The 26,428-nt window shown below is 39.4% G+C and overlaps 1 protein-coding gene across 1 annotated transcript in view; it reads right to left on the reverse strand.

Moving 5' to 3' along the window:
• The window catches only part of FBN2 (fibrillin 2), a 254,203-nt gene that overhangs the window by 40,521 nt on the left and 187,254 nt on the right, over positions 1-26,428 (reverse strand). Inside the window, exons 40-48 of the mRNA XM_073344871.1 lie at positions 24,735-24,860; positions 23,098-23,250; positions 17,939-18,007; positions 16,926-17,051; positions 12,330-12,455; positions 11,802-11,927; positions 10,607-10,723; positions 6,596-6,724; positions 6,105-6,224 (exon numbers count right to left, since the gene is read on the reverse strand). Coding sequence (XP_073200972.1) covers positions 6,105-6,224; positions 6,596-6,724; positions 10,607-10,723; positions 11,802-11,927; positions 12,330-12,455; positions 16,926-17,051; positions 17,939-18,007; positions 23,098-23,250; positions 24,735-24,860 — 1,092 coding nt within the window. The remainder of the gene's footprint in view (positions 1-6,104; positions 6,225-6,595; positions 6,725-10,606; positions 10,724-11,801; positions 11,928-12,329; positions 12,456-16,925; positions 17,052-17,938; positions 18,008-23,097; positions 23,251-24,734; positions 24,861-26,428) is intronic.

Raw genomic sequence — 26,428 nt, forward strand, 5'->3', positions numbered from 1 at the left:
GCAGCAGCCCTGCAAATGTCCTGAATGGGGACATGGGCTAAAAAGGGAACCACAGACTGGTCAGTCTTACTTCAGTACCCAGCAAAATCATCAATCAGGTCCTCAAGGAGTCTATTTTGAAGGACTTGGAGGAGAGGAATGTGATCAGGAACAGTCAACATAGATTCACCAAGGGCAAGTCATGCCTGATTGCCTTCTATGATGAGATAAGTGGCTCTGTGGATATGGAGAAAGCGGTGGATGTGATATATCTTGACTTTAGCAAAGTTTTTGATACGGTCTCCCACAGTATTCTTGCCAGCAAGTTAAAGAAGTATGGATTGGATGAATGAACTATAAGGTGGATAGAAAGCTGGCTAGATTGTTGGGCTCAACTGGTAGTGATCAACTGCTCGATGTCTAGTTGGCAGCCAGTATCCAGCGGAATGTCCCAGGGGTCAGTCCTGGGGCCAGCTTTGTTCAACATCTGTATTAATGATCTGGATGATGGGATGAATTGCACCCTCAGCAAATTCGCAGATGACACTAAGCTGGGGGGAGAGGTAGATACACTGGAGGGTAAGGAGAGGGTCCAGAGTGACCCAGACAAATTGGAGGATTGGGCCAAAACCTCCTGAGGTCTCTTCCAACCCTAATATTCGATGATTCTTTCACAGTGCTAACGGGAACCTGAGATGGCAGTGGGGATAATGAAAAGTTACAGTCTGAGTGCAATGTGACCTGAGGTGGACAGTATTGGGAGCAGTGTGGAGGTAAGGTCAATGTGCTCCTTGTGGCTGCATACATAGAAGAGCAGTACTGGAGCACTGGTTGAAGAAGGCTTCTTAGGGGTCTCCTAGAGGTCTCCCGTTCCAGTACCAACAATGGTGCCACTCACGGTAGTTTGTTAGAAGACATCTCAGCACGAGGCATACCAAAAGTCTTTTCTGTTGGGTACTGGTATCTTGGTACTGGGGCCTGCAGAAACCTTAGCAGTATTCATACTGGGACGCAAAGTCTCCTTGCTCCGTGTCTTAAAGAAGTGACTTTCCCCTTTTGGAGAGTCTCTCTCCGGGGAATGGGTTTTCTACCTCTGAGTGTTTCACTTCCGAATCCGCCTTATGGTCTTTTGAAGTGACCAGTCTGGACTAAGTGACCGAGGCCAAGATATGGGGAAAGGGAGTTGGAACCCCCCACAGGTCTCAATGAGCACTCCATCAGGAGGAGCGTCAATCTATCCTCCCTCAGCTTGTGAGATCTGCTTTTAAGCCTCGTGCAGACCTTGCTCTTAGATGAGACCTATGACTCTCCAAGGCAGCTGGGATGCTTTTTGCTGAGGGGGAAAGACCTGTGGCAGCTCTGGCAGGGTTTGAAACCCTGGATCTTTGGCATAACCCAAGCAGGGAGGTTGTAGACAACAAGAGTGAGGGTAGAAGACCCTGACTGCAAAGTGATCAGGGGAGAGGGGCAGAAACACAAACACATGCTAAAGCAAATAACAACAATTAGGAAGAAAATTCTTATTTTCTTAAGAAGATAAGAGCTGAGAAGTTCACAGTGGACACCACTATGCTCTGTCTCGAGTAAAGGGCAGTTGAGAAGGAACTGGAGCAGCGGTATGTCTGCCTCTCCCTATATATCCTTGCATCACAATCCAAGGATATAAAGAGTGCAGGTGCGGACACTGCTAACCAAAATCTCTGAGCAAGAGCGCATGAACACATGCACATTCTATGGTGGAGCACACATAGGAACAAAGGAGAACTGCACTTCCAACACACCATTTGGCAGATACTGCTTCCTAAAACTGCCTTTTGGAATATATTAGACTCCAGAAATATTTCACTTTATGAGACAGATGTTAGAGAATCTAGCAGTCATGAAAGCGAACACTGATACCATAATGGGCACGGATGCCAGAGCACAAAAGAGAGTACAATGATTTAAACAACATTCTGATAGCAGCTCCAGAGCTGCAATTTTCTGGCCCCCCGAAAGACAACAAACTCTCCACATGTTCCTTGAAAGGAGGGGTGGGAGTAGTACTATTAAAGTGTTATGGAACTGATTACCAGTTTTGTATGCATGTATGCCTATAATGGCTGCAAAGAAGACATATCTGCAAATTGAAAAAAAGAGACATTAGGTCTGGCAGATGGATGTACTAGATTTCACAATTTTATGGCCATAGCTTCAAAGCAGAAAGTAATCATAAATCTCTGATTGCAATACACAAAAAGTGGCTTGGAGAAGCACCATCAAGGATATTGTGACTACTTTAAAAAATACAGAACTATGATGTGATCCTGAAGTTCTAACCTGGACACCACTAAGTAATGGCAGATACACTCGCAAGAGCTTGTGGTTCCCACAGAGTGATGGGAAAGAAAAACATTGGAATGAATATACAAAGATCACCTTGGAATGACCACATCAAAAAGGAGAGCTAGAGAAGTTGTATTCTGGCCACAGATGCATAATGGCATTGAAGAAATGGTGAGCAGAACGGTGAAACGTGACAAAAGTACTGAGATTCCTAGCAGAAGGAACCAGTGTTTTGATATGAACTCACAATTTCATGCAGCAAAGTTAGAGTTGACATACTCAACTTTGGGAAGACATGATCACCTGGTTAGAATGGATTATTTTGGTAATTTCCCAGTAGTCACATATTTTAAAAGATTAAGTCTAGGTGAAATGAGTGAACTCTAGGGATCTTCTTGTGTTTCTGGTCCTTTTCAGATTCTCCAGCATAGAACTAGAGAGATCCAAACCCTCAAAAGGCAAGCTGATAGCCATTACCTGCACTTCTTAGGAAGGCCAGACATTCTCAATTGGGAAAGTCTTCTCAAACAACTGTAGAATTCATAGATCTAACTGCTGTTCCTAACATCATAGAATACTCATCATATGATACTGTTTCTGGTTTGACTTGATTTGATTCTTATTTTAATATTAATAACTTCTCTTTGGTGATATGTTTTCTTGATTTGATTTTAGCTTAACAGTTTTAATAAAATTTACAAAACAGATACCGAGTCACATTTATTTCAATGAGCAATATGGGTCTGGAACTTTTGCAGGCCTGGGTGGATTTCCAGCTGGTCAACCTAAAAGCCTGACCAACTCCCCTCATTAGTCTTTGCTTCTCACAGGGGTCATGCATGTTGTAAACTTCTAGTCAAATCAAATCTTCTTATTAGAGGATCAAAATGCTCTCCAGGTCTTGAGAGAGAATGATGATAACTAATGACATTTAGAAAAAATTACAATTACTGACTTATGGTACATCATCTGATATAACTGCACGTGCATGGAGACACACTGTACTCCTGACAGAATTCTGCACCAATGCAGGGGAGCAGAATTCATATGGCCCTCATATTTCTGTTCCCCTCATGCAGAAAAATTCAAAGAAAATCTGCAGGGGGACACGAGTCTCTTCCCCGCAGCTTAGGGTGCCTGGAGCAGCTTCAGAGATGCAAATCACTGTGGGAGGAGGGGGACTCGCATGCGTGCCTGTGGGGGAGACTATCACCGTCAGGGGGCAGGGTTGGCCAACAAGTGAGAGAGACACTGTCCCTCTCTCCTGATACTGTGGCTGCGGGGTGCGGAGCCGGGTATCCAGGAGGAAGGCTCTGTCCCGGAGGTAGAAGTGTAGCAGTCTGCCTGCCTAGTAAAATGTAACTTCTTGAGAATTGAAAAAACAATTAAATATTAGTATCATGTTACTGAAAATTGTTTGTTTATAAGTTAAAGAAAATAGCTTTTGTTAAAAAAAACATTGTTAATGTTGTTGTTGATGGTTAATTGATCTCATTCTCTGAGGGAGAAATGTAGCAACCTGTCTGCATAGTAACACTGTTAATTATTCTATTGTTAGTTAACTGTTCCCATTCTCAGTAATTCCCCCAGGAGCATAAAAACTTGTAGAAGTTTTAAGGCCCTACATTGCCAGAGTGATATAAAGCCTTATAAATGACAGTGAGGGAATCAGCTAGGAAGATCTATGCACTTTCTCACTTTTTTCCTGTGCCAAAGTGGTACAATGGGGTTAGATTTTTACTTACCCATTTAAAAATAAAAAAGACTTTTGAGGGCAAATAAAACATTTACCAAGCAGTCAATAATTGTCAGGACAATCAGAACCAAGCACTTCTCAAAGTACCCAGCTAGGTCCAGGACAATGATTAGCAAAACTGTATGACTTTCATGTGTGAAAGTCTGAGCAATTTAAAATGACATTCTACTTTTTTTTTTCTTTCTGTTTGGTGTTCTCTAATGTAATTTAAATGAAAATCCAGGATTATAACTGGAATGGAGGGTACTAGTTACTAAGTATTTGTAACTTAACGTTCATGTGTTTAGGAAATACTGAATAGTTATTATGACATTTTTTCTGTATTGTAGTTCAAAAAAACTTACCAAAACAATTGAAACTGGTGTGATTGTATTGCATTATTTTGACAAATAAAATCTGCAGAATTTTGCAGAATTTGTAATGGTTTGGTACAGAACCCCCCAGGAGTAACGCTGCCTTCACTTACACATCGAACTCTAGTTGCACAGGTGTAAATGAGTTGAATTTAGCAATAATGGACAAATTTCAAATACAGTAACAGAGCATTACAAAGAAGGCTGCACATTAGAAAAGCAACATAAAATAAACTGATTACAAAATATTGTGATATTAGTCAAAATATTAATAAAAATGACACTATATCAAGCAAAAGATATTAACAGAATTTTTTTAACACGGCAGGATGAAGAAAGTAGGAATATGCAATTCTGTTTTTTGTTGGAACTGAAAGTTGATTAAAGGGAATATTTTACAGTTTTACTGTGGTGTTGTCCAAAAACATACAAGACACTGAGAGGAAATTAAACATGGTCTTAAACAGTGATATTCCTGGGACGCAACAACTTTCATTTAGAAGGATTTTATAACTGTAGGTGATTTGGATTAATCTTAAACTCAGTTGTTAATATAGGCAGCAGCAGCCAAAAGGAGCTGCGAAGTCAGCAGGCAAACTGAACAATGTAGAATGATACTTGCATGAAAAACTTGTGATCTTAGAAAATATATCATACTTTTAAAAGAGGAAAATCTACAGTGTCTTTGACATCTGCCACTGTTCCTAGATTTAGATAGATTAAATTGTTACAGACCGAATCTTGAAGTATGAACAGAGGTTTTCTTCAGACCTTACTTGAGCAAGTCTCCCACTGACTTCAGTAGGCGTTCTCCCTGAGTAAGACTTTCAGTAAGGATACTGTAGGATTAATTTTAACATATATATATAAATATATATAAATTTACTTTTAGGTTCATGCTAGCCCTCTTCTTAGTTTTCCTGATGAGGACTGAACTTGTTTGGGTATTGTTTCTAATTTGGTAACTATGGTTTCAATTTGCTGCTGCACTGGAGCAGAGTTCTGTATTTCTCCTCCACAAAACAAGAAAAGAAAGGTGACGTTAAAGCGTTGAACTGATTTTCAACAGGGTTCTCAAAGTTATTCTTCTAAAACTGAAACAAAGATCTGTTTCACCATCTCTGCTATGAATTTGGGATTGAAATCTTGATGCATATGCTCCCACGGGCTGTAAGACTCAAAAACAGAAAACATCTGTTAGGAGAAACTGATTTAGAAAACTCTGTTTCCATAGGGAAAAGTAGCTCAATAGTTTTATTAAGATTTTTAAACGTCACAATTCTATGATACGAGATACTTCGAATCGCCGTTTAATGCACTGCTTGCCAAAAATTATAATTTTTGTAATCACTGTATATATTCAGTAGATAGTCTCTCTTTTTTCATTTGGAAAAAAGATTAGGAAAAGAAAGAAAGACTGGAAATTCTTTGAGCATTAGACAAAATATTTTTTAATTTGGATTAATGAAAAACATTGAGTCCTTACATCCTTTTCTCTCACTACAGCTCATAATATCTTGCCTGCTGGCTAAAAGGACAGCTGCTGATGACTGCTGCTTATTCCTTGTCATCATGACTTGCTAAAATAGAAGAGACTTTTCATCAACAATATTTACATGTTTTTCATCAGATCTGCACCAGATAGTCTGCTATATTGGTAAATCATTCAGAAGTAACAGTAACAGCCTTACCAATACAGCTTTCACTTTTCACTTCATATCCTGGTGGGCAGATGCATCTGAATGACCCTTCCAAGTTCTGACAAGTACCAGGAAAGCATGCACCAGGAAGTGCCATACACTCATTAGTATCTTAAAAGAATAAATAGAATATATAAGGATGTGGAAATTTTGAAATTAATGCAACAGTGAATTATTTATGTTTATGTAACAATGGCTGATATTATTGTCATCCACAACAGAGATGTAAGCCAGAGGGTTGTCTTTTATGAGCCTATAGGTTCTTTCCTGACTTCATCGACTTAAGCGAGCTCGGGAAAGGAAAACAATTGACATTATTCTAAACCCTCACACTTTTGCCACCAATTTTCTTAATGTAAGTCTTTTGTTCTCAGTATTCTATCTTAGCTATTCAGATTGTAATATTTACTTCTAAATGGGGCCAACAGTTTGATTATTTCAAGTCAGAGAAGTTTGGAATCTCTGGTTGGTTTAGTACATACCAATGCAATTCTTGCCATCTGGAGTAAGTTCATATCCTTCATTACATAAACATTTGAACGAACCAATTTCATTAAAACATTGTCCATTTCTGCACACCTGACCAAAGAAGGAACTGCACTCATCAATATCTGTAAATAAACGAGAGAGGCTGAGCCTTTCCAAGAGGCCTAACAGTTAGAATGTATATGCAGACACAGTATATACAGTATGGTATAAACACACTAAAGTTGCAATATATAATTCCATGGAAGAGACAAATCTGAGCAGCAAGGGAACAGTTGACAGCTAGTGGAAAGTAACTCTCACTTCAGTACATTAAGGCATATGTTCTGTTTAAACAACACCCCCTTTTATAGGGTATTACAATTTTTAAACTTGCAGCATTACATCAGCTACTGCATCTGGAGATGTTCAGTTGCTGCCAAGTGACTCTTTGTGTGATACTAACTTCATGCACAGAGTAGAAAATGTTACATGGGGCATTTTGGATTTCATCTGGCGTTTTAGATGTGCTCATGTTTTCACTGAACTTGTTTTATTATTTTTCACATTTCTGAAAATGTATATTGCAGACAGCACTGAATCATCCTGCGTCCTGCAAGCTGATTCTGTAGTTCAGGAGACCACAACAAGTGGGAGACTGAGCACTGGTGAAATACCCAATTAGCTCTACAGAGCCATTTTAGTAACAGATTTAAAAAGACACGTGAACAAGGACAGTGCAGATGGGAAAGTATGGGGTGGATGAAAGGAAAAGTGTGTGTGTCAGGTAGAATAAGATGCTAGCTGTTAATTCTAGTTGGTTTAGAGACAACTTACTCTTTGTTATTTAAAAATATTTTAATTTGAGACTTGAAGATTAAACACTCTTCTCTCAGGTATATAATCCTTATAGCTTACTGCAGAGGTTTCAACCATCCTCTGAAACATCTCATACTGGTTTCTGTTGATAACAGAATACTGAACTAAATGGAACACTGATTTGATGCAATATGGCAATTTCTGTGTTACTGGTTACAGCTCAGGAACCATTCTTCTCTTTCCATGCTATTTATTCCATTCAGATATTTGTAGTTGGTTATTATCTCCTTGTGATGAGCTATGCTGTCCTTCAGTGGACAGGGGCATGGCTGAGGGAGAATGCCATGGGGCTCCAGGGCAGGAAGGCGAATAGTAATGAATGACCCCGGGCTATGAATCAACTTGAGCTTGTTAGCCTCCTTGAAAACAGCATGGAGCCATTATGAGAGAGGAGGATAGCTGCTGGGGCTACTGGGAGTGGATCAGCAGCCATTCTGCCACACAAAAGGAAGGGGCTTCAGTTCAGTGCTGTAGATTTTCTTCTGTTTAAAGCTGCATTCTCTGTTGCCCATGTGCAGCAAGTTTTGCTTTTTTCCCCTCTGCTGGAGGAGAAAAGGATGTAAAAATGATTTATAGACTGTGTTTTGGTTCTCTCCAGGAGTTGGAAGGAATTTAAAGACTTTCTTCTCCTCTGTTCAGCCTGTGTGAAGGCTCTTATTTTCCCCTTAGAGGAGAGGATGTCAACTGACCTACTCTGTTCTCCAGTCCCGGAAGGCTTTAATCTCCCTCTTAAAAAAGATGATCCAGGAACCATGGTTATAGAAAACTATCAAAAACTTAGCTGTACTCTGGAAACAGTGGTGACTGTAAAAAGAACGAGGAGTACTTGTGGCACCTTAGAGACTAACATTTTTTTGAGCATAAGCTTTCGTGGGCTAAAACCCACTTCATTGGATGCATGCAGTGGAAAATAAAAAAATGGGTTCAGTGACTGTGGGTAGATGAAGTAATCTTGGGAGGGCAAGAGAGTTTGGGAGGCCAATAGAGACTGCTTCCTTGGCACTGGTGTTTCCCTCTTTCCCTAATACTGAGGGCACTCCCTCTTTCACACTGGCATGGAAGTTCAGCTATGAAAATCTGAGGTGGGCGAGTGACAAGCTATTAGTCTAGAGGTGGGAAGTATAAAGGGAGGGGAGGAAGTCTTAATAATAATAATAATGATAATAAGGGGTCCAGAACCCAAGTTTCCAGAAGAACGTTCTGTGACTTAAGCAAAAAGAAAAAAATTAACTTGTAGGCAGTGATATCATGAGCACTTTTGCAATGTATCAACATGAATGAAAAGAGGTACCGAAGTGAGCTAACTTAGAAAAACCACAATTGTAAGAAGAAAATTATTTATTTGAATCACTGGTTCTCAACCTATTTAACATTGTGGGACACACATGCAGCTCTCTATGTGTTATGTGGGCCGCATCCACACAATATATATACTACTAAAAAAATAAGGTTTCGTATTTGTTATATGACAGCAATATGATTCAAATAGATATAGTACCTTTCTTTCAACACTGACGAATGTCTACCAAGAGCATTTTAATTTAGCAAAATAAGTCAAAACATTCACTGTTAAAATTAATTAATTTACTGTAAGGGTAGCATGGCATGGTGTACTGCCACCCTCACTTCCACAGAGCTGGTCTGAGTGCCCAGAGGGCATACTCCCAGAACCTGCCTGCAAAGATGGAGAGCACTGCCCAGTGCAGGGTGCCCTCACAGCCAAGGACTGCCCTGGATTTATCCAGCCCTCTCCCCCGCCCCCCACCCCAAGGGACTGCTCCTCCAGCATTCAGACCCCAACACTGGGCTGGCAAATGTGCCTGCCCTGTAGAGACAGGGTGCCCTCTCCAGGGCAGAATACCTCTCCCAGGGACTGCTCCTCCAGCATCCAGCCCCCCCCCCCACCACCCAGCAACTGCCCCCAGCATCTATCTCCCCCAAGGACTGCCCCCAGCCACCAGTCCTCCCACCTGCAGTCTGTCCCCCATGCACCAGCTGCACCCTCTCCCACATCTCTAACTCCCTGCACTCCCACCCCTTGCCCCAGACCCTGCCTGCGACCCCCACAGCCCTAGCACTCCCACCCCTGCACCACCCACTCTGCACCTGTACTCTGACACATGCAATCCACCCTGTCCACCTGCCACTGCAGACCTGGTGCCAGGGAGCCTGCTCCAGCTGAGGTCACTGGACCTGCAATCTTGCAGAGTAGGGGGGTGCTGAACATCCTGGTCTCCTGCCAATGCTTCTGGGACCGATCCTGCTGGGGTTGGGGCTGATACCACTGGGCCTGATCCTGTGCCACCCATTTTTGTACCCTTTGCTGGCTCTGCACCCAGGTCAGGTCCCCCTCCCACCTCACCCGATTTACAGACCTGAGAACGTCACATGGGCCACAGCTGTGTGGTGACTGGGACGCAAGGGACTACTGAGAACCACTTATTTAGATGTTATTAATGCATTGGGCAAACATCCTGTATTGTAAATAAGGAACAGTGCCATACAACTTGAGATGAAGTATCATTTTCAGCAATGGCCCTGAATCATTGCTATAGCTGAAGAATGCTCAGCACAAGTCTCCAGTGGGAGTGAGGCAAGAGATACTTTGAGCCATATTTGCAACCGCTGAAGATGCTGGACCAGTCCCTGATGTGATTTATGCTGGCTGCCAATGGCCCCCAGGAACCGTCACAGCAGTTGGGGATCAGTTGAGTGTAAGGGAATATCAGTCATGCCTCCTTTCCTTCTATGCCAGAAGCCAAGAGGCGGATGGCACAAAAGCCACTATGGCAGCACTACTCGAAGGTTTTTCAACATAGAGGAATCCTCCAGTGGCTGGGACGGCTTTGCACTATCGGACCAGAGCAAAGCAGTTCCAGTGCACCAAAGAGTCAGGGCTTGCATCTTTTTAAAGAATGACACAAGAAAATTCTTTCAATGATATCCAAAATAATGATTTGTTGAGAAAGTGTTATCTACAGAAGGGCACAAAGGAGGTAACAGTATCATTTTCTGTACTTCCTTGCCTTTGCTAGTACCCTGGTCAGTTTCGACTATGGTTTAGGGGTTTTTTAAGTTTCTTTAAATACCTCCCCATGTGACACCAAAGTAGCAGCAATGAAATTGAAGTACTGGATTAAAGTACTTACCCATACAGTCATTATTATGAGTGAGCTCAAATCCTGGGTAACACAGGCAGTTATATGATCCAACTGTGTTTTTACAAGTTCCATTTCCACATGGATGGCGTTCACATTCATCAACATCTGCAAAGACAAATAAATTTGTAGACAGGAACTTGTCTTCCCAGTTGTTTGTTAATATGGTATGCACACAAAAGGATCTTGCAAAGGTTCTTTATTCAAGTATTAGTTTCTAGTGTATTTTTAAGAAAAAATGGCAGTTTTCATGATTATTTTGCAGAATTTTTAAATTTATTTTTTGTAGTGTGGAAGGTGAGACTTGAAATTTTTTGTAAGAGTTGGCAGGATCATAGGGATATTTTTACTATATGCAGTTGTTTTCAGGATTTATGTTTGAAACCTTAAAAACTGTTAGTTTAAAGTTACGAGAGTTATGAAAAAGGTTACTGTTACTTTTTTTAAATAATCAAAGTTTGGATATTTGGACTTAGAACAAGTCAGTTGCCAAGTACCCTGCACAAATAATTTGAATGTGATTCAACTGAAAAAATTGAGAAAAGGAAGATACACAAGGACACAGCAGCATATGAAGAAGTTTCCAATATTTGTATAATAAGAAAATTGGAATACTTCCTATATTTCCAGAGGGACACTGAACTCCTAGTTAGAGCCAGAATTTACACGAGGCTTATTTACAAAAGCTGCAGAAGCTATATTTGGCTGTTTTCTCAAAGCATTAACCAAAAAGTGACACAAAGGGAGCTGCATACATGCATTACCTGTTCATAATAATATAATGTCTACAATTCTAAAAATCCAAACAGACCAAAAGGTCAAGGACAAGAACCTATGGTTCTGTGATTTATGTATCTTAGTGACATCTCTTTCACATCACCATAAGAGCACAATAATAACAGGGATTTAATCATATTAAGTGCCCTTCAATATGAAGACTTCATCATCACATCTTTATGAACACTGATTTTATATTTTATTCAGTGATGTGTAGCCCTGAAGAAGAAACAAGGATCAAGCATATTTTACTTCAAAGCACTTTGCACTTTCTTAAAGGAAATTCTAATTTGTCTCATTGATACTTAATATATGAAATCAGTACTTTAATAGAAATATAACCTCCTAATACGATTCAAATTCTAAATACATTCCATTGTCTAGAACTCAAAGCATATCCCTTCCATACCCATGCACATGGTTTGGTCTTGGGATGCCTTAAAACCATTATGACAGATGCACTGGTAACCTCCTTGCATGTCCACACACATGCCATGACTGCAAACATTAGGAATTTCCAAACATTCGTTGCGATCTACAACAAAAATATAAAACACGTGACATAGATTTTTATCATTCATTTTTCACAAACATGTTTTTACAAAGTTAGTAAATTATTTAAATCATGCTCAGAATTATTCATAACCAAAACAGAATCATTACAAAACTGATTTTATAGGAACTTTCCTTTTGTCTATACATTTTGAGGTCTCAAAAATATTCTAGCAATAGCTTGACCTCAAGAAAGTTGTTTTAAAATCTCATGGAGTTTCTTCTTATTATGAACAGAGAAATATGGCTAGATCGTAAAGTTTTTACATAGTTTTGAAAAGCAAACTAAAAAAAAAAAGTTTCTCTTGCATCTCGACAGGAAACATGTAAATGTGATAGATACAAATGGATTCAAGCAAAGCAGTGGAATCAACTGATTTCTTACCAATACAGGCACCATTAGGTGAAAGTTTGAAACCTGCAGCACATTCACAGCGGTAACTCCCAGGACTGTTGATACAGTCTGCGTTTCGCTGACAGAGATTGTCTCCATTGCTACACTCATCAATATCTGAAACATAAAGAATCCTAATTCAAATGTCAAGTGCCACAATATATTTATTTGGTCTAGAGTACAGATATTTTTAGTGCCATGGAAGGATAACATGGAGAATGGAGATTCTGATCCTGAATTTCCTTTCACTTGCACCAGTGTAAGCCAGTCAACAGAATGAACTGAAGTTAATAGAATTCCAACAATGAAAAACCAGGGTTAGGAAAGAATCAGACCTTATGGATCTAAGCCCTGTTGCAATAATTGGGCCTACAAATTTACCCTAACTGTAAGCTTAACTATAAAAAGTAAAAATTCAAGACATATTACAATAACCTATAACAACATATGTTAATGAAATAAGGTGCAAAAGCAAATAAAAAAGGCTACATTAGTCCAAACAAAAATGCCTACTAATATAACTCAGGGTACCTATGTAAAAAATTGGTAAACAAAAAAAGTGCAGAACTGAAAATCAATCAACTGAAATTAGGCCTAACTAATAAATCAAGTAGGATGGGCTATTCCACCCACCAATCCCTTTTTGGGTCCTTAAAAAATGATTTTGGGAGAAAAACTGGCAACTGGAGCAAGCTTCATTATCATGGCTGCTATCCCCACCATCTCCTGAGACCTTAGATCGGATTCAACCTAATCCTGAGAGATGTCCTGATCAGCCCGGGCCAGAGAGAGACACCCAGATGACACCGAACCTCCAGCTAAATCTCAAACAGCATCTGGCATGTGAGACTGTCTGTCCTTTGTCTGTCCTCCCTCCCTCACCCCAAAGTCCTTTTCCTTCTATACCTTATGGCTTCTCTTTCATCACTCTCTCTCCTTGTTCCTTTTGTCTAATAGGAGACTGGCTTAGTTGGTCAGGACTGTATATCTTTTAACACAACTGAAGTCTGTGCCCATAGAGAAGCAGCAAAAAGCAGTGCCCCAAGCAGCCCAGTTCTGGTACAAGTTTGCTAGGTCAGGGAGTGGCTGATAAGACCATATGTGGTGCCTGTGCTTTTCCAGTGGTAAGGTTGTAAGTGAAACTGTGAAGGGCAACCACAGTAGACAGTGGCTGCATTTTCTCTTTGTTGTTCTTTTCGCTTTCCCTTTCATGTATATTTGTCTTGTTTTATCTTCTTAGGAAATGGAATCTGACTTTAATAACAATAGCAACAACAACATGTCCAGCCCATTTTAACTAAATATTTCTCTTTTCCCCACAAAAGGACAGTTATTACCATCTTCAATGCCATCTTAAAAAAACCCAGTCAAACAAGGGTTTTTTTTCTTTCTAAAAACTCTCTCCAGATAAAGGGAAAATATCCCAAAGTGTGTTAATAAACTAAAAGCCTTATTTAACACATTACATTTCTTTAGTTGTTCTTCTGTCTTTTCTGTATCTTTAAGATAAGGTTAAAATGATTTTTAATGGTGTGTTTGCCATGGTACTAAGCAGACTAAGGTCAGTATGCCAAACCCTAACCTTTTTAAAAACTGTTTAATGCTGAACAGTTTAAAAGTCATGTTAACACTTTTGACTCTTTAGGTCCATAGATTCCATCTAAATTAATACATTTTATGTCCCTGGGTGAGTCTAAAGGGTTAATACATACTCAAAAAGCTGGCAACTTGGCAAAAAGACAATTATTTTAAAGTTGGTTTAAAAAACAAGGGTTTATAAACAAAACTAGGAATTTAAAATGTGTAAAAAAACTGGTAAGTTCTTGACACAATGCAGAAGTTAAACAGTGTATTTAAAAAACCCTTACGAGAAAGTGTGTGTACATTGCAAAGGGTGTACAAAACGTGAGGCAGCAGGGAAAGAAAAAGGTTTGCCAATTTTGGATAAAAGCCATATTTTTACAGTATAACAACTTAAATTGTCAAAAATGTGTTTAAAAAAATCAGCCTTAAACTAGAGGAAAACCCCAGTAGTATCAGAATGTAATTTAACAGTTTGCTTTGCATGCTTTTAATCTTGTTTTTTTTTTAAAGGGTTATTCAATTGTTTTATAGCACTTCATTTTTTAACCTTTTTACAAGTGCTTTGTTTTGTTTTCCCTTTTTCTTTTAATTTAGGGGTTGTAGTTTTTGTAAATGGTAAAAACTTCAAAGGTTTAATGTAAAGGCATTTTTTAAAAGAGGCAAAAATGAAGTGTAGTTGTAGTGTAGCAATTTTTACTAAAAGTACATCTTGGGTAACCCTCCTGTTAGCAGAATGCCAGCTTAATTCAGCGCTGCTACTGCACTGACTGTGAATTAAATTTCAAGAAGCCCCTCAAAACACGGAGTTTTGCAGAACCAAACCTTCTTGTGATTGTTTTGGGTTTTGCAATTATTTTTCCTGTTTAGTTTTTAATGTCAGTAATTATTATTGATGTTTTGTGCATGTAAGATAGGACGATGCTAGTGTTTACAGGTTAGATCCCCTTATTGGGGTAACTAGCCACAATGACCATGTTGTCCTCACAAATGTTGATGAAGCAGGTGGGCAGGGTCTGTCATAGTCTAAAAATGCCTGCAAATTTTTACCACTCTTGGGCATTGCAAAAGGCTCATGAATGCAAAAGCAGTTCCAAAGACATCATTTTGTTGCTTCTTTTTAAAAAAGGCAACATACTTAGGTAAACATGCCATCAGGGTAAAGTTTTTCCCCAAATAAGCAAGTTTAACCACTCGTGCATTAAATTTTTTACAGTTGTGTAAATGTGCAGCTTTAAATAGTTTTAACTGTGTAATCGGGGGAGGAAAAGGAAAGAAAGTTTTTTCCATCTTAACCCATTCTGGGCATACAGCCAAAAAAGTAATAAAAGCCAGTTTGTTTTTAAACATCTTAAAACATATAACAGCACCAGATCTAAGTTTTGTTTTAGCTATAAAGTTGCAAGTTTTTAGCTTTGTTAATATCTGAAAGGTTTTACTGTAATTTTTTGTAATATTTAATTAAGTAAAATGTGTAAATTCCAGTTTTAAAATAAAAAAATGCAATATTTGCAATTTAAAATATAACCAAGTGCCTTTTCTCCCCCGTATATGCTCAAAGTAAAATCAGATTCTTGTTTATAATTGAAATTTTATGAACTGAAGTCTGACCTGATGTGGAACTGGTTCATAAAAAAGGGATTATGTTGCAATAATTTGGTCTGCAAATTTGCCCTAATTGTGAGCTCAATTGTAAAGTAAATGAAAGTTCATAAAATGTCACAACAACCTATAAACAACAAAACCTATGATGAAAAAGGTACAAAAGCAAACAAAAAGACCTACCGATATAACTCAAGGAATGTGTTAAAATCATGCTCGGTAAACAAAAAAAGCCTGGAACTGGAAATCAATGAAGCAAAACTGATGTGTTATAAATTAGGCCTAACTGGTAAACAAAATAATGAGGGGATGGATCCTTTAAAAAAAAAAATAGATGGGGGACAAAAGTGGGTTACTGTGACACTGGCTGATGAAAAGACAAGAGAAGGCGAAGGATGCCCCATCATGGCTGCCCCGCTCTCTCTCCCATCACTTCAGACCCCAGATCTTCTTCATCCTAATCCTGAGACATGTTCTGACCTGTGTGTTTGCTATCGAACTAAGCAGTCTACGGTCTCTGTGTACCAAACCCTAAACCTTGTTTAAAACATTTTAACATTAAACAGTTTCCACAACCAAGTTACCATCTTTGACTCTTTGGGGCTGTATATTCCATCTAAATTAATACCCCTCTGCATTGTGCTGACAGTGGAACTGTAAAAGTCTGTGTAGATAAATAAATAAATAAAATTAATATCTGGGTACATAAATATACCTATGTAACTTTATATAATTAACAAAATAATAATTTAATTAAAACACTAGGAAAGTGATGCAGTGTGTTAGTATTCTAATCTTATGGGGTGAAACCTTGACTCCTCTGAAGCCTATGGCAAAATTCCCACAGAGGCAGGATTTCACCTCCAGACTTGAATTCAAATCCAAGGTTAGGGCACAAGTGAAAATTATGACAGTGATCTAATTTTAATTCCCATGTTTTATTGTCATAACAACATTGCACAACTGGATATGACTAATACGTCTTTGCCTAGGAGAGTACTGGAAGAGTAGATCAAAAATGAGATGCATTGGCAAAAGCGTGATGTTCAAGACAGTGCTGTTATTTCTCACATTCAGGAGTGCTAAATTCACTCACAAAGGTAAATAAGAAAACAAAACAATGCCTGGCCTAGAAAGGAGAAGTGACTGTTAAGGAAACATGTTTAAGACTTAGCAGGTTTCGTGAAAACCAATGTAACAAAAACGGTCAAAAACTGGCTAGCACATACATTTGTTTTTTAAAGACAAGTGCCTCCTATGGTCATTATGAGATAACCATTGAAAGAATACCCACAACTTGTTCCTCCTAAGGTATAAGAGCATTGGAATTATTGCCCTGATGCTCCCCTTTACAATAAGCATGCTTGTGGGGACAAAACAGAAAAAAACTGTCATTCAAATCACCTTCACAGACCAAGAGTAGGTCATTGTAGCTGAATCCTGTGGGACATTCACAGCGGAAACTGCCAATCTGGTTAATGCAAACACCATTTGCACAGATTCCTGGGATCTCCTTACATTCATCAATATCTGAAAGTGGATATGCATTAGTCACACAGAGTATTGTATGGCTTGATGTACCCCATGGATTCTCTATATTTCACTCTGCTTGCAGCTATTCAGCATCATTTAATATATATTATATATGTATTAAAAATTGTGTGTGTGTGTGTGTGTGTGTGTGTAGAAAAAACCCTAAACATGCTGCTGTTGTGAATGATGGGGCAAATAAATTATATGATATTCAATAAAGAAGCTCAAGATTTGGATTATAGATTTAAATCAATCAGTTAGGAAGCTGGAAAAAGGAAGAAAAGAGATACGGGAATGGGATAACACTGAACATTAAATATCTGTTTCCAGTGTATAAAGTGTTATGAATGCAGAAAAGTCCCAAAGAAACTCAAGAGGGAAGTTTCTTATAGGTAATTATTCTTTTAAAGTGTATCAGTTGTAACCATATACTGGGATGGAGAGGGAAAGGAAATGATAGCAGTATAAGAAGGCATGGCACTAGAAAAATACTTAATAAAAACTGAGATATATAATAAAAATCTTATTCTAAACTTACTGCACTTTTCTGAAATTGTCAGGATGTAGCAGAGAAATGCAGAAGGTTATACAGCTCCAAAGGGAGAGAGGAAAGCATATAAAATGCCAGTTGCAGGAAGGGAGAATTTTTCATACAACTGTTATATTAAAATTACATTAATTACAAATCCAAGTAAACATGAGTTCTAGTGACCTGAACAAACCACATACTCTTGCAATTCATGATGTCACCAGAACTCCATGATGGAATTAAGAGTTTTATTACATACAGTTGGTATACAGAGTTCATAGCAGTATTATTATATTGCTATGACACACTATGCGGCAAAACATTACTTGTTGAAAATACATTTAGTAAAACTTACCAACAGCTTTGCCAGTATGGATGTCAAAGGTGAAGCCAGGAATATTCCCACATATGGTCTTAAATTCCGCTAAACATGAAATAAATTATGCATTTGTAAAGAATATGTATAAGTCCCTCAATAATTATTTTTTAAGTTTCCTCAGCTTTCCAAGAGCACTTCCAGTCAATTCTACTGCGGCTTTTCTAAGTAAAATTTAAAAGCAAATTTGCCAATAAGTGCAGCTACCACTCAGAAATTCATTCACACTTCTATATATCATTATTTGCTCCATTTGAAGCTATATCAGATGTTGAGTTTGGGAGAGCAGGCCTTCATTTTCTGTTTAAGTAGCACTCCTCAGCCTACTTCTTGAGATTTGTTACTACTTTCTAATCTCCTACAGTTGAGGATCTACAGAGGCAATTTTACTAGGGAAACTGAAGGTAACTTAACAGTAACTAGTTTTCATTGACTACATTAACTCTGGCCAACACTCCACACTGGTCTCTCCTATTCTCCTTTTCTCTTCAGAGATTTTTGTAATTTAAATGGCAAGGAACTCAGGGAGAGATAGGGGACTACTACTCCCTCTCTTCCAAGGCATCTTGAGGATGAGGGATGTAGATAACCCTAATGGCTTTTACTATTATCTGTTGAGCCATGGCTTTCAGGGCAAGGCATGTAAATCCTACAGTGTGGAACTGCAGTGGCAATATATTTAGATTAATTCAGTTACTTGTAAGTAAGCTTTTTTCCAGCATTTAATGGAATCAATTAGTGCAGGGTGTGACAGCATACCTCCTCTGTTAGTAAAATATTTCTTATTAACCCTCTGAGTCAATAAGACTTTACCAGCACAGCAATGTTCATAAGAAAACCTTCACAATACATGGTGAACTTTTAAAAGGGAAAAATGGACCCATTTTGATCAACATGCGTAGTTTTGCACAACAGGAAGCCTCTCTCACTATGTCAAATCTGTAAAACACTGATACTGGTAGCCTCGTGCATCTTGCAGTGAAATAGCGGAGCTGGGACAAAATAACTTTACTGTCTGAATAGTTACCGCCGAATTCTGCCCTGGGGATGTGAACATACAGTTCCTATTCATTTCCTGATGTATTTAAGGGCAAAATTTGACACTTAATTTTGAAATGTTACTACGCTTTTCTTTCAGTCATTACATCAGCATTAAAATGAAAACTGATTTATAGTTTCTGGTGTTAAGTTTCCATTCTACTAACATTATGGGAAAATAAGGCATAATTTTCAGCAGTTAAGGCTGATTAACCATTAGTACAACCTTCCATGGGATGTGGTGGACTCTCCATCACTTGGGAGTCATTAAATCAAGAAGTAGTATGTTTCTAAAAGACAAAGGGTTAAATTTGCAATAGCACCTAAGTCATGTACGCTCATTTACGCACTGAGAAGCCTTAGTACTATTGACTCAGTCATGTCAATGCTTTTCAAATTTTTACCATGTTCAAGTTCAATCACAAGTTTTGGGGTTTCATACAGAAGTCACTGGATGATATTCAACGGCCTGGGCTATACAAGAAGCCTAACAGTGGTCCCCTTGTGGCCTTAAATTTTATTATTTTCACTTTCAGATAATTGATCATCAGCAAAACATTTAGAAAAGCCAATTTCATCTGAAAACTTTGGGACAAATCAAGGCTGCCCCAGGGGCAGCCATGTTAACTCCTTTTGGAATCTTAATTTGGCCCTAAGCTTTCAGCTGAAATTGGCTTTTCTAAATGTTTTGCTGGTGACCAGCTATCTGAAAGTGAAAACAATTAATAGATTGTTAGGGGGCCTCTGGAAGCATTGTGTGTGCACAGGGCAAGAGCAGGCATAATGCAGGAAAAAATAGTATGTGATTGGATAGTTAAAGACTTTTGCAATGCATATGCAAAGGCAACCTTAATTTTGGCATTTCCTAACTTTTGATTGCTTGACTTTGCCACCTTAACATTTTTAAATTTAGATTTTTGTATGTAATTTTCAAATACCATATACTAAATTTATTACTACATTACATTTCATAAAGACAGTAAGATCAAGTAAAACTGACAGCAAGAGTTAACAGTAACTCGTCCCTCATGATTTACTTATACCTCAAATGATGAGCCAACTAATCAGATACAATTTGGTCATAAATGAGAAGTGGCGGAGAGGGTAAAAACTTACAAGAGCACTTATTTTTGAAGGTTAGAGGCCTGTCTAATGTTAATGGATGTGATTCACATGCATGTGCAACATTAAACTATATAATCTTTGTTACTCAAATACATGAGAGAGTGAAACTAGCTGTCAAACAAACAAAAAAATAAGAGTTATTCAGAAAGAGAAGATGTAAAGGCTGAGCTCATTGAGAGGAACAATATAGTTCTCATCAAACCATAACAACACTTTTAATGAGTTACTGGGCTGAAGCCAGCAAGCTGGTTACGGTCAATGCACCATAACCTCTGCTTCTGTGATGTGCAGCCTACACCCAGATTTCAGAACATACTCATTATCTCAGAATAACTGTAGCTATTCAACCATTTACAACTGGAATTTGTGTTTGATACCCCCCCACACAAACTCCTTCCTTAGTGGAATTAGAGGTTCAGAAATGTCTTGAACTGCGGCAAAAACATCTAAAGGAGAAAAGCCAACCAGGCAAAGTCCTGAAACAGAGATATTTTAACTCTGTAACTATTTGCAGAATTGCCCAGGCAGAGAGGTTTTAAAGAGCATTTAAGAACAGCTACAGAGACACTTTCTTGTTCAATGGTGTCCACACAGCCATATATACTCTATGTATGCGATCCTGACACTGTGAAACTATATTTTTATCATGATCTTATTGCAGTTGTTTTCTGCGACTGTAACACAGTATTTCATCTCTCATGCTTGCTTTCATTTCGCACATTTGGTTGCTAGAAGAAGAGTTCTTCTCTTCATTCTTCATACTCCTGCTTACAGAAAGGAAGGAAGGAAGGAAAGCGTTTCTCCTTTCGGTCCCCTTTTGCTCCTTCCTGGCTGCTTGTAGGACAGGGTGTCCCAAGCGGTTCTGATCCATTTGGGTATCATTCTGTCCTTCGCCATGTGGTAGACAAGGCAAACAAAAAGACCACTTCAGTTATATGGACTCCACTAAAGATGCATGCAGCACTACAACTGCAGATTGAGTATCACCGATTTAGGGGCAAAACCAATGACATAATAAAAGGCGTCTTTTGCTATACAAGTGATTATTTTTATCCCAATACATTATGAGACCTCTGCTCGATTGTTGAATGTCGGTGTTTGTTTATGCATTCCACGAATTACTATAGGTTTGATGATTTTCCTGCTGGTGTTGTAATCCAGGAAGTCGTTCCTTCCTCATTTTGAGCTTCAGAAAAACATGGGATGCAAAAAACATTCAACTGCACTTTTCCTGAAATCCCATACACTGGGATGAAAAAGGTATTCTGGTGGGAATTTATCATGTTGACAAATGCACTATGGTCTTTCTATTTGATTACTAGTTTTGCAGGGTGCTGAGAAAATAACATCAGATAATACACAAAGCAGACAAATGACCAAGGCCCCTTGTTCATGCACATTAGACATAGGTTATGCAGCTCCCAGAATTACGTGGTAAGGCTCTGCATAGCAGAGAGCCCTCCACCCCACTACCCTCTCTCCCATTCACAGAAGTCTCACTGTTCAGCTTGTGACCACAAGCTGGCTCTGAGCTCCTCTCCTTCCAAGGGGAACATGTAACAGCAGCTGACAGGGAGAGGGAGTTTACAGACTGTCAGGTCTGGGATGGTGGGTGAATGCCTGAGAAGTGGGTTGCACTCAACAAACTGTTAAAGTGAAAACCAAGCAGGTGGAGGAGCTTGCATTATGGAGTTCCTAAACTCTGCCAGAGCTGAGCCTGTGCTCTGGTGGAGACAGGAATACCATAGGGGTGGCACACTCCCAGCTGCAGAGTCTCTAAGTTAGACAGGAGAGGAGACAGCACGCCCAGCCCCATAGCAAACTTGCCCTGCCACTATTTTAACAGTCTACAAGAGAATGTCCCTCACAGTCTAGCAGTCTATATCTGGACTAGCAGTCTATGATATATATATCTAGACTAGCAGTCTATAGCAGATCTGTCTAGCAGTTCCACAGCTAGAGGAGGTGCCAGCATTGCTGAGCTCAGCTACTCCACTGGAGTAGGGGCTCTGCTCTTGCAGCACCTCTTCCAGAAATCACCGTATTATCTACATCTTGGGCCACCTCAGTCACTGCATGACCGTATCTCTCTTCCAAGCCTTCTGGGTGGCAATTTAGGCAGCAGCTTTACAAGTGAGAATTCTGCAGCTGTCTACATGGCAGCGTACATGCATGGAAAAAAGGCACTGCTCATGACATTCCTTTTGGCATGTACCTTGTGGCTTTTTATATTACAATTTGTTATAGACACATATTTTAATTTCAATTATAATTAGATTTATGTCCATAAAAGCGCCTACACAAGGCTCTGAGTGCTTTGGCAATTATTAAGAACGCAACTGATCCAAAATTAACAAATTCACAGCAGTGTGCTCCATTCTACCTAAAACAAAAACTTGTGTGGTCCTTGTAGCCCCCAGGCCAGATTCATTCTGCCAATGATGGGGGATGCAATCAACACCTTCCTACTCCCTTGGGGACAACTCACCCACGGAAGGTCAGATACTGGTGTTGCTGCCTGCCCTCACTCCCACCTGCAGCCAACAGGAACATCTTTAATTCATGTCATGAGCTCTCTAGGCACCTCCCTGGAAGAGGCTTCAGCCAGGATGAACGGAGTTGTCATATCACCCAGCTCTCTTGGCCACATCCACCACTGCTCAATATTTGGGCAACACTGACTGTCTTTAGGTCAGAGAGGAGGTTGCAGCTGCTTTGTGCCAACACCATTACTGTACCATGTCAGACTTTCAACCATGGCCACCCTGTTCCTGGGATCATGATGGCAGATGCCTGAACTCAAGTCTAGCCCATGAAGATTAAGTATTGTTGCTGGCAGCTAACATGAATAGCATCACTCTGCATTCCCTTTGGACAATGGCATAATCTTAACTGAAACTCACACTAACTGATACAGAGAGGGAACTAAGATGATGTGGAAGTTAATGTAACAGGATTGTTAGGGGAAGTCTTACCTGTTCCTGGGGTTGGACATGGCTCACAAGGCTTGTTCCAGGCTTTTCCAACATTGTATGTGCAGCAGCACATCCTCTTGGTCACATTGAAGGGCAGTTCATTCTCACAGGAGGTTCCATTGTAGCTTCTATAGCAAAAGCTCTTTCTCATATCTACATGGTAAAACACTCAGAGTTACAAGGTAACTGCAACAGGGTGGTTCTCCCCTTAAGGGCTGAAGGACTAGGGCCAGCCAACCCTGATTACAGAACGAAGTATACTTGAGTTGAATCAGACAATTCCCTATAAAGGGCAGCAGGTGACTGCAATGAATGGAGAAGTTCAGGAATCTGTGGTAGTCCCTCCAGGAGTGAGGAAAGGCTCCTTCAGGGAAGACCCAAGACCAAGGGAGTTGCCCCAGGCATGGAGGCCTGGGAGGAGAAAGAGAAACCTTGTGTTGGGTGGGCTTATGAATTGACTTGATTTGGGATTTTGAGTTTTAGTTTGTTTATATTTATTTGGAATATGCAATCCAGTCAAGCCAAGCCACAGTGTTCTTATCAATGAGGTTCAAAGCATGAAGACCTCCAGGAAGTTGAGTCATTGTGCAGTCCTCAACTATGTGTGTGCCATAGTTTGTGGCTGCCCACATTGACATAGTGGACTGTCTCTAAAATGCCACTGAAATTCTGCTGCAGCACAAATTCCACGTCTGGTACGAAACCGGTTCAGAAGGCTCCATTGCCTTCATGGTAAATCAAGCCTAGGTTGACGGTGGGTGGGTCCAAGACAAGATAATTATTTGTCACTTTCTCTGCAGACCATGAAGCTCACCATGCAGCCTCTACAGTAAAATTTTATATTAATAAACCCAGTCCCCAAAGAGGGGCATTTTTGACCAAGAAAAAACCTATGAGAAGTTTTTTTTGAACATTCCAAAAGGGGAAACTAAGGCAGGCTGCCTTAGGGTGACCCTAGGACATGAGGGGGTGCACCAGAAAAAGCTGGCCCATTGCAGTAACCAACAAAGTAGTTCAGCCAAAAGTCAAATCCCTTCAACTATTGACCTAGCCACTGTGACTCATGAATTCTGACTCAGAGTGACCCTGAGAGTGCAAGCAGCATACATTAAAAAAAAAACTTTTCCTACAGATTAAATCACCTTAATTAAATTATACTTTGTCTCCCTATTACTTTAGATGAGTGTATTTGCTCAAGATGATACAGTTCCATCTCCATTCGGTCACAGATGCCTTAGAAAAGAGAAAAATTGCAAAGAAACTTAAAAAAAAATAGCTGTTCTTAAGACCCATTTTCTAGCAGACTCACCAGCTGGAAGCCAAATATACATACAAAAAATTATGTGTGAAAATGAAAAGCTCTGACTTCTGTTAGAGAACACAACACCACACTCTTTCATGGATATCTGACGTGGCAGTTTTGTAATAAAGGTTAGAAAAGGTGATATCGTCTCAAGAGCTTTTAAGCATTGCAGTTGCAATCATTTAAGTTTATGTTCTGATAAGGCACTTAAAGGAAGCTATAAACGTCTAAGATTTCAAAGTCAGCCTTCTTGCAGGGAAGATTTTAAGCAGCCAGATGAGGTCTAAAACAGCTCTGATCACTACAGCATGTCAGGTAAACAAGTTTTACATACCCATGCAATTGTGTCCTCGATTCACCTGCATGTATTCTGGAGGACAGATGCAGGTGTAGTTCCCTAGCGTGTTGTAGCAGGTCCCAGGGCCACAGACACCAGGATGTGCAACACACTCATCAATATCTAGAGAGAACAAATGAAAAAGTACAGTTCACAAAGAGACAAGAGGAACAACCCCAATTAAATAATTATAAGGAATAAGTCCATATTAAACTACTCCAACATAACAAAGAAGCTCAGCAAACTGCTCAGCTTTGATTTAAACAGGCTTTTGTAGCAGCAGCTGAAATGTATTATTGTTCTCCTGTATGTTTGATTTCCTCCAATCCCTGAAGTGGAAGACAGCACTTGTCAAGAATTCAAGATTTGTTGAAGCTGAGTCACTTCCTGTCCCATCTACTCCACTAATGATGTGAGCCTTAGTATTTCATTTGCCTGCCACTTCCAGAGGCATTTCAGTACCATGCTTCCATGCCACCCCTCATGTAAGGAATTAACTCCTTACTGTGGTCCACCAACCCATAACTCTCTCTTCATTCAAATCCCTCCTTCAGATTCACTTCTACTGTGGTGGCTAAAAGGAGAAAATCAATATCTATTCAAAACACATTTTTAGAAATGCACATGCATATGCTGAATAACTACATAATCTTGTTGCTGTAACCCTTGTCCTTCCTCACCCTATCTTTTTCCCTATTGTGTGTAACCCTCCATTATCACATTACAGCTACATTGATATTGTAACCTCATTAAGATATAGGTCTTATCTTTCTTTGTGGTGTGTAACCAGCGTAGCATACTCCATAGCTACGTCTGAAATAAGAGCTTCCATTACAAACCCAATTTTGCTTTCACTCTTCACCTAAACGCAATGAATAAAGGAATGCTGGCCTCAGAATTGGTAGGCTGGTCAGAAGTTGTAGTAGGATTTTTCCGAACAAATTTGAAATGATTTGAAGAAGCGGTAACTTATTTATGACATCCTAAAACAGAAGTGATCATGACAGTTAAAAATTCTTTTAACATTCTTGAAACTTGGTAGCAAAAAATCTGCCCAAAAAACCAAAGAAGGGGAGAAATAAAACGTAGTTTACTGAATTTACCTAGCTGAGATCTACTACAAAAGAACAAAGTTTAGTTACTTAAACTCTCATTTGCCAACTTATTAACATTTAAATACTAACATCAGAATGGCTCCAATGAGTTTAAAGTATGCCAGCAAATGATTGCAGAGACCTAAGCACTGATTTCAAAACAACAATAAGTCTCTGTCCCTTTTCCATGCAAAGACAGACCTCAAAATGTAAGCCAATCCTGAGGGAAAATTTGTCTAATACCATTGAAGTTAATCAGACAAATTGTACATAAAATAAGATATATTTTAAAAGGTTGTCACTAGCTAAACTATTCTTCTAAAATGTATTTATTTCCACCACAGCCAGGCTTGAGAATAGAAAATGGGAGACAATTAAAAGTTTACTGGATTCATATACTCAAGGGAGGAATGTTCCTTGCTATGTTGCCCTCACAAGCCCCTGCTAGACCACTATTTCCACACCTCACCTCTTCCCATTGTGCACTTTTTAGGAAGTGCACTGGCGATGCAAGTGTGGGGCTTGGGAGGAGACTAGAGGGACACTGAAGCAGCAGAGCAGAGGGCAATGTAGAAGGGAGACATGAAGGGTGTTGGC

Source organism: Lepidochelys kempii, chromosome 5, assembly GCF_965140285.1.
Source record: "Lepidochelys kempii isolate rLepKem1 chromosome 5, rLepKem1.hap1, whole genome shotgun sequence".
In the NCBI taxonomy this organism is placed as follows: domain Eukaryota; kingdom Metazoa; phylum Chordata; order Testudines; family Cheloniidae; genus Lepidochelys; species Lepidochelys kempii.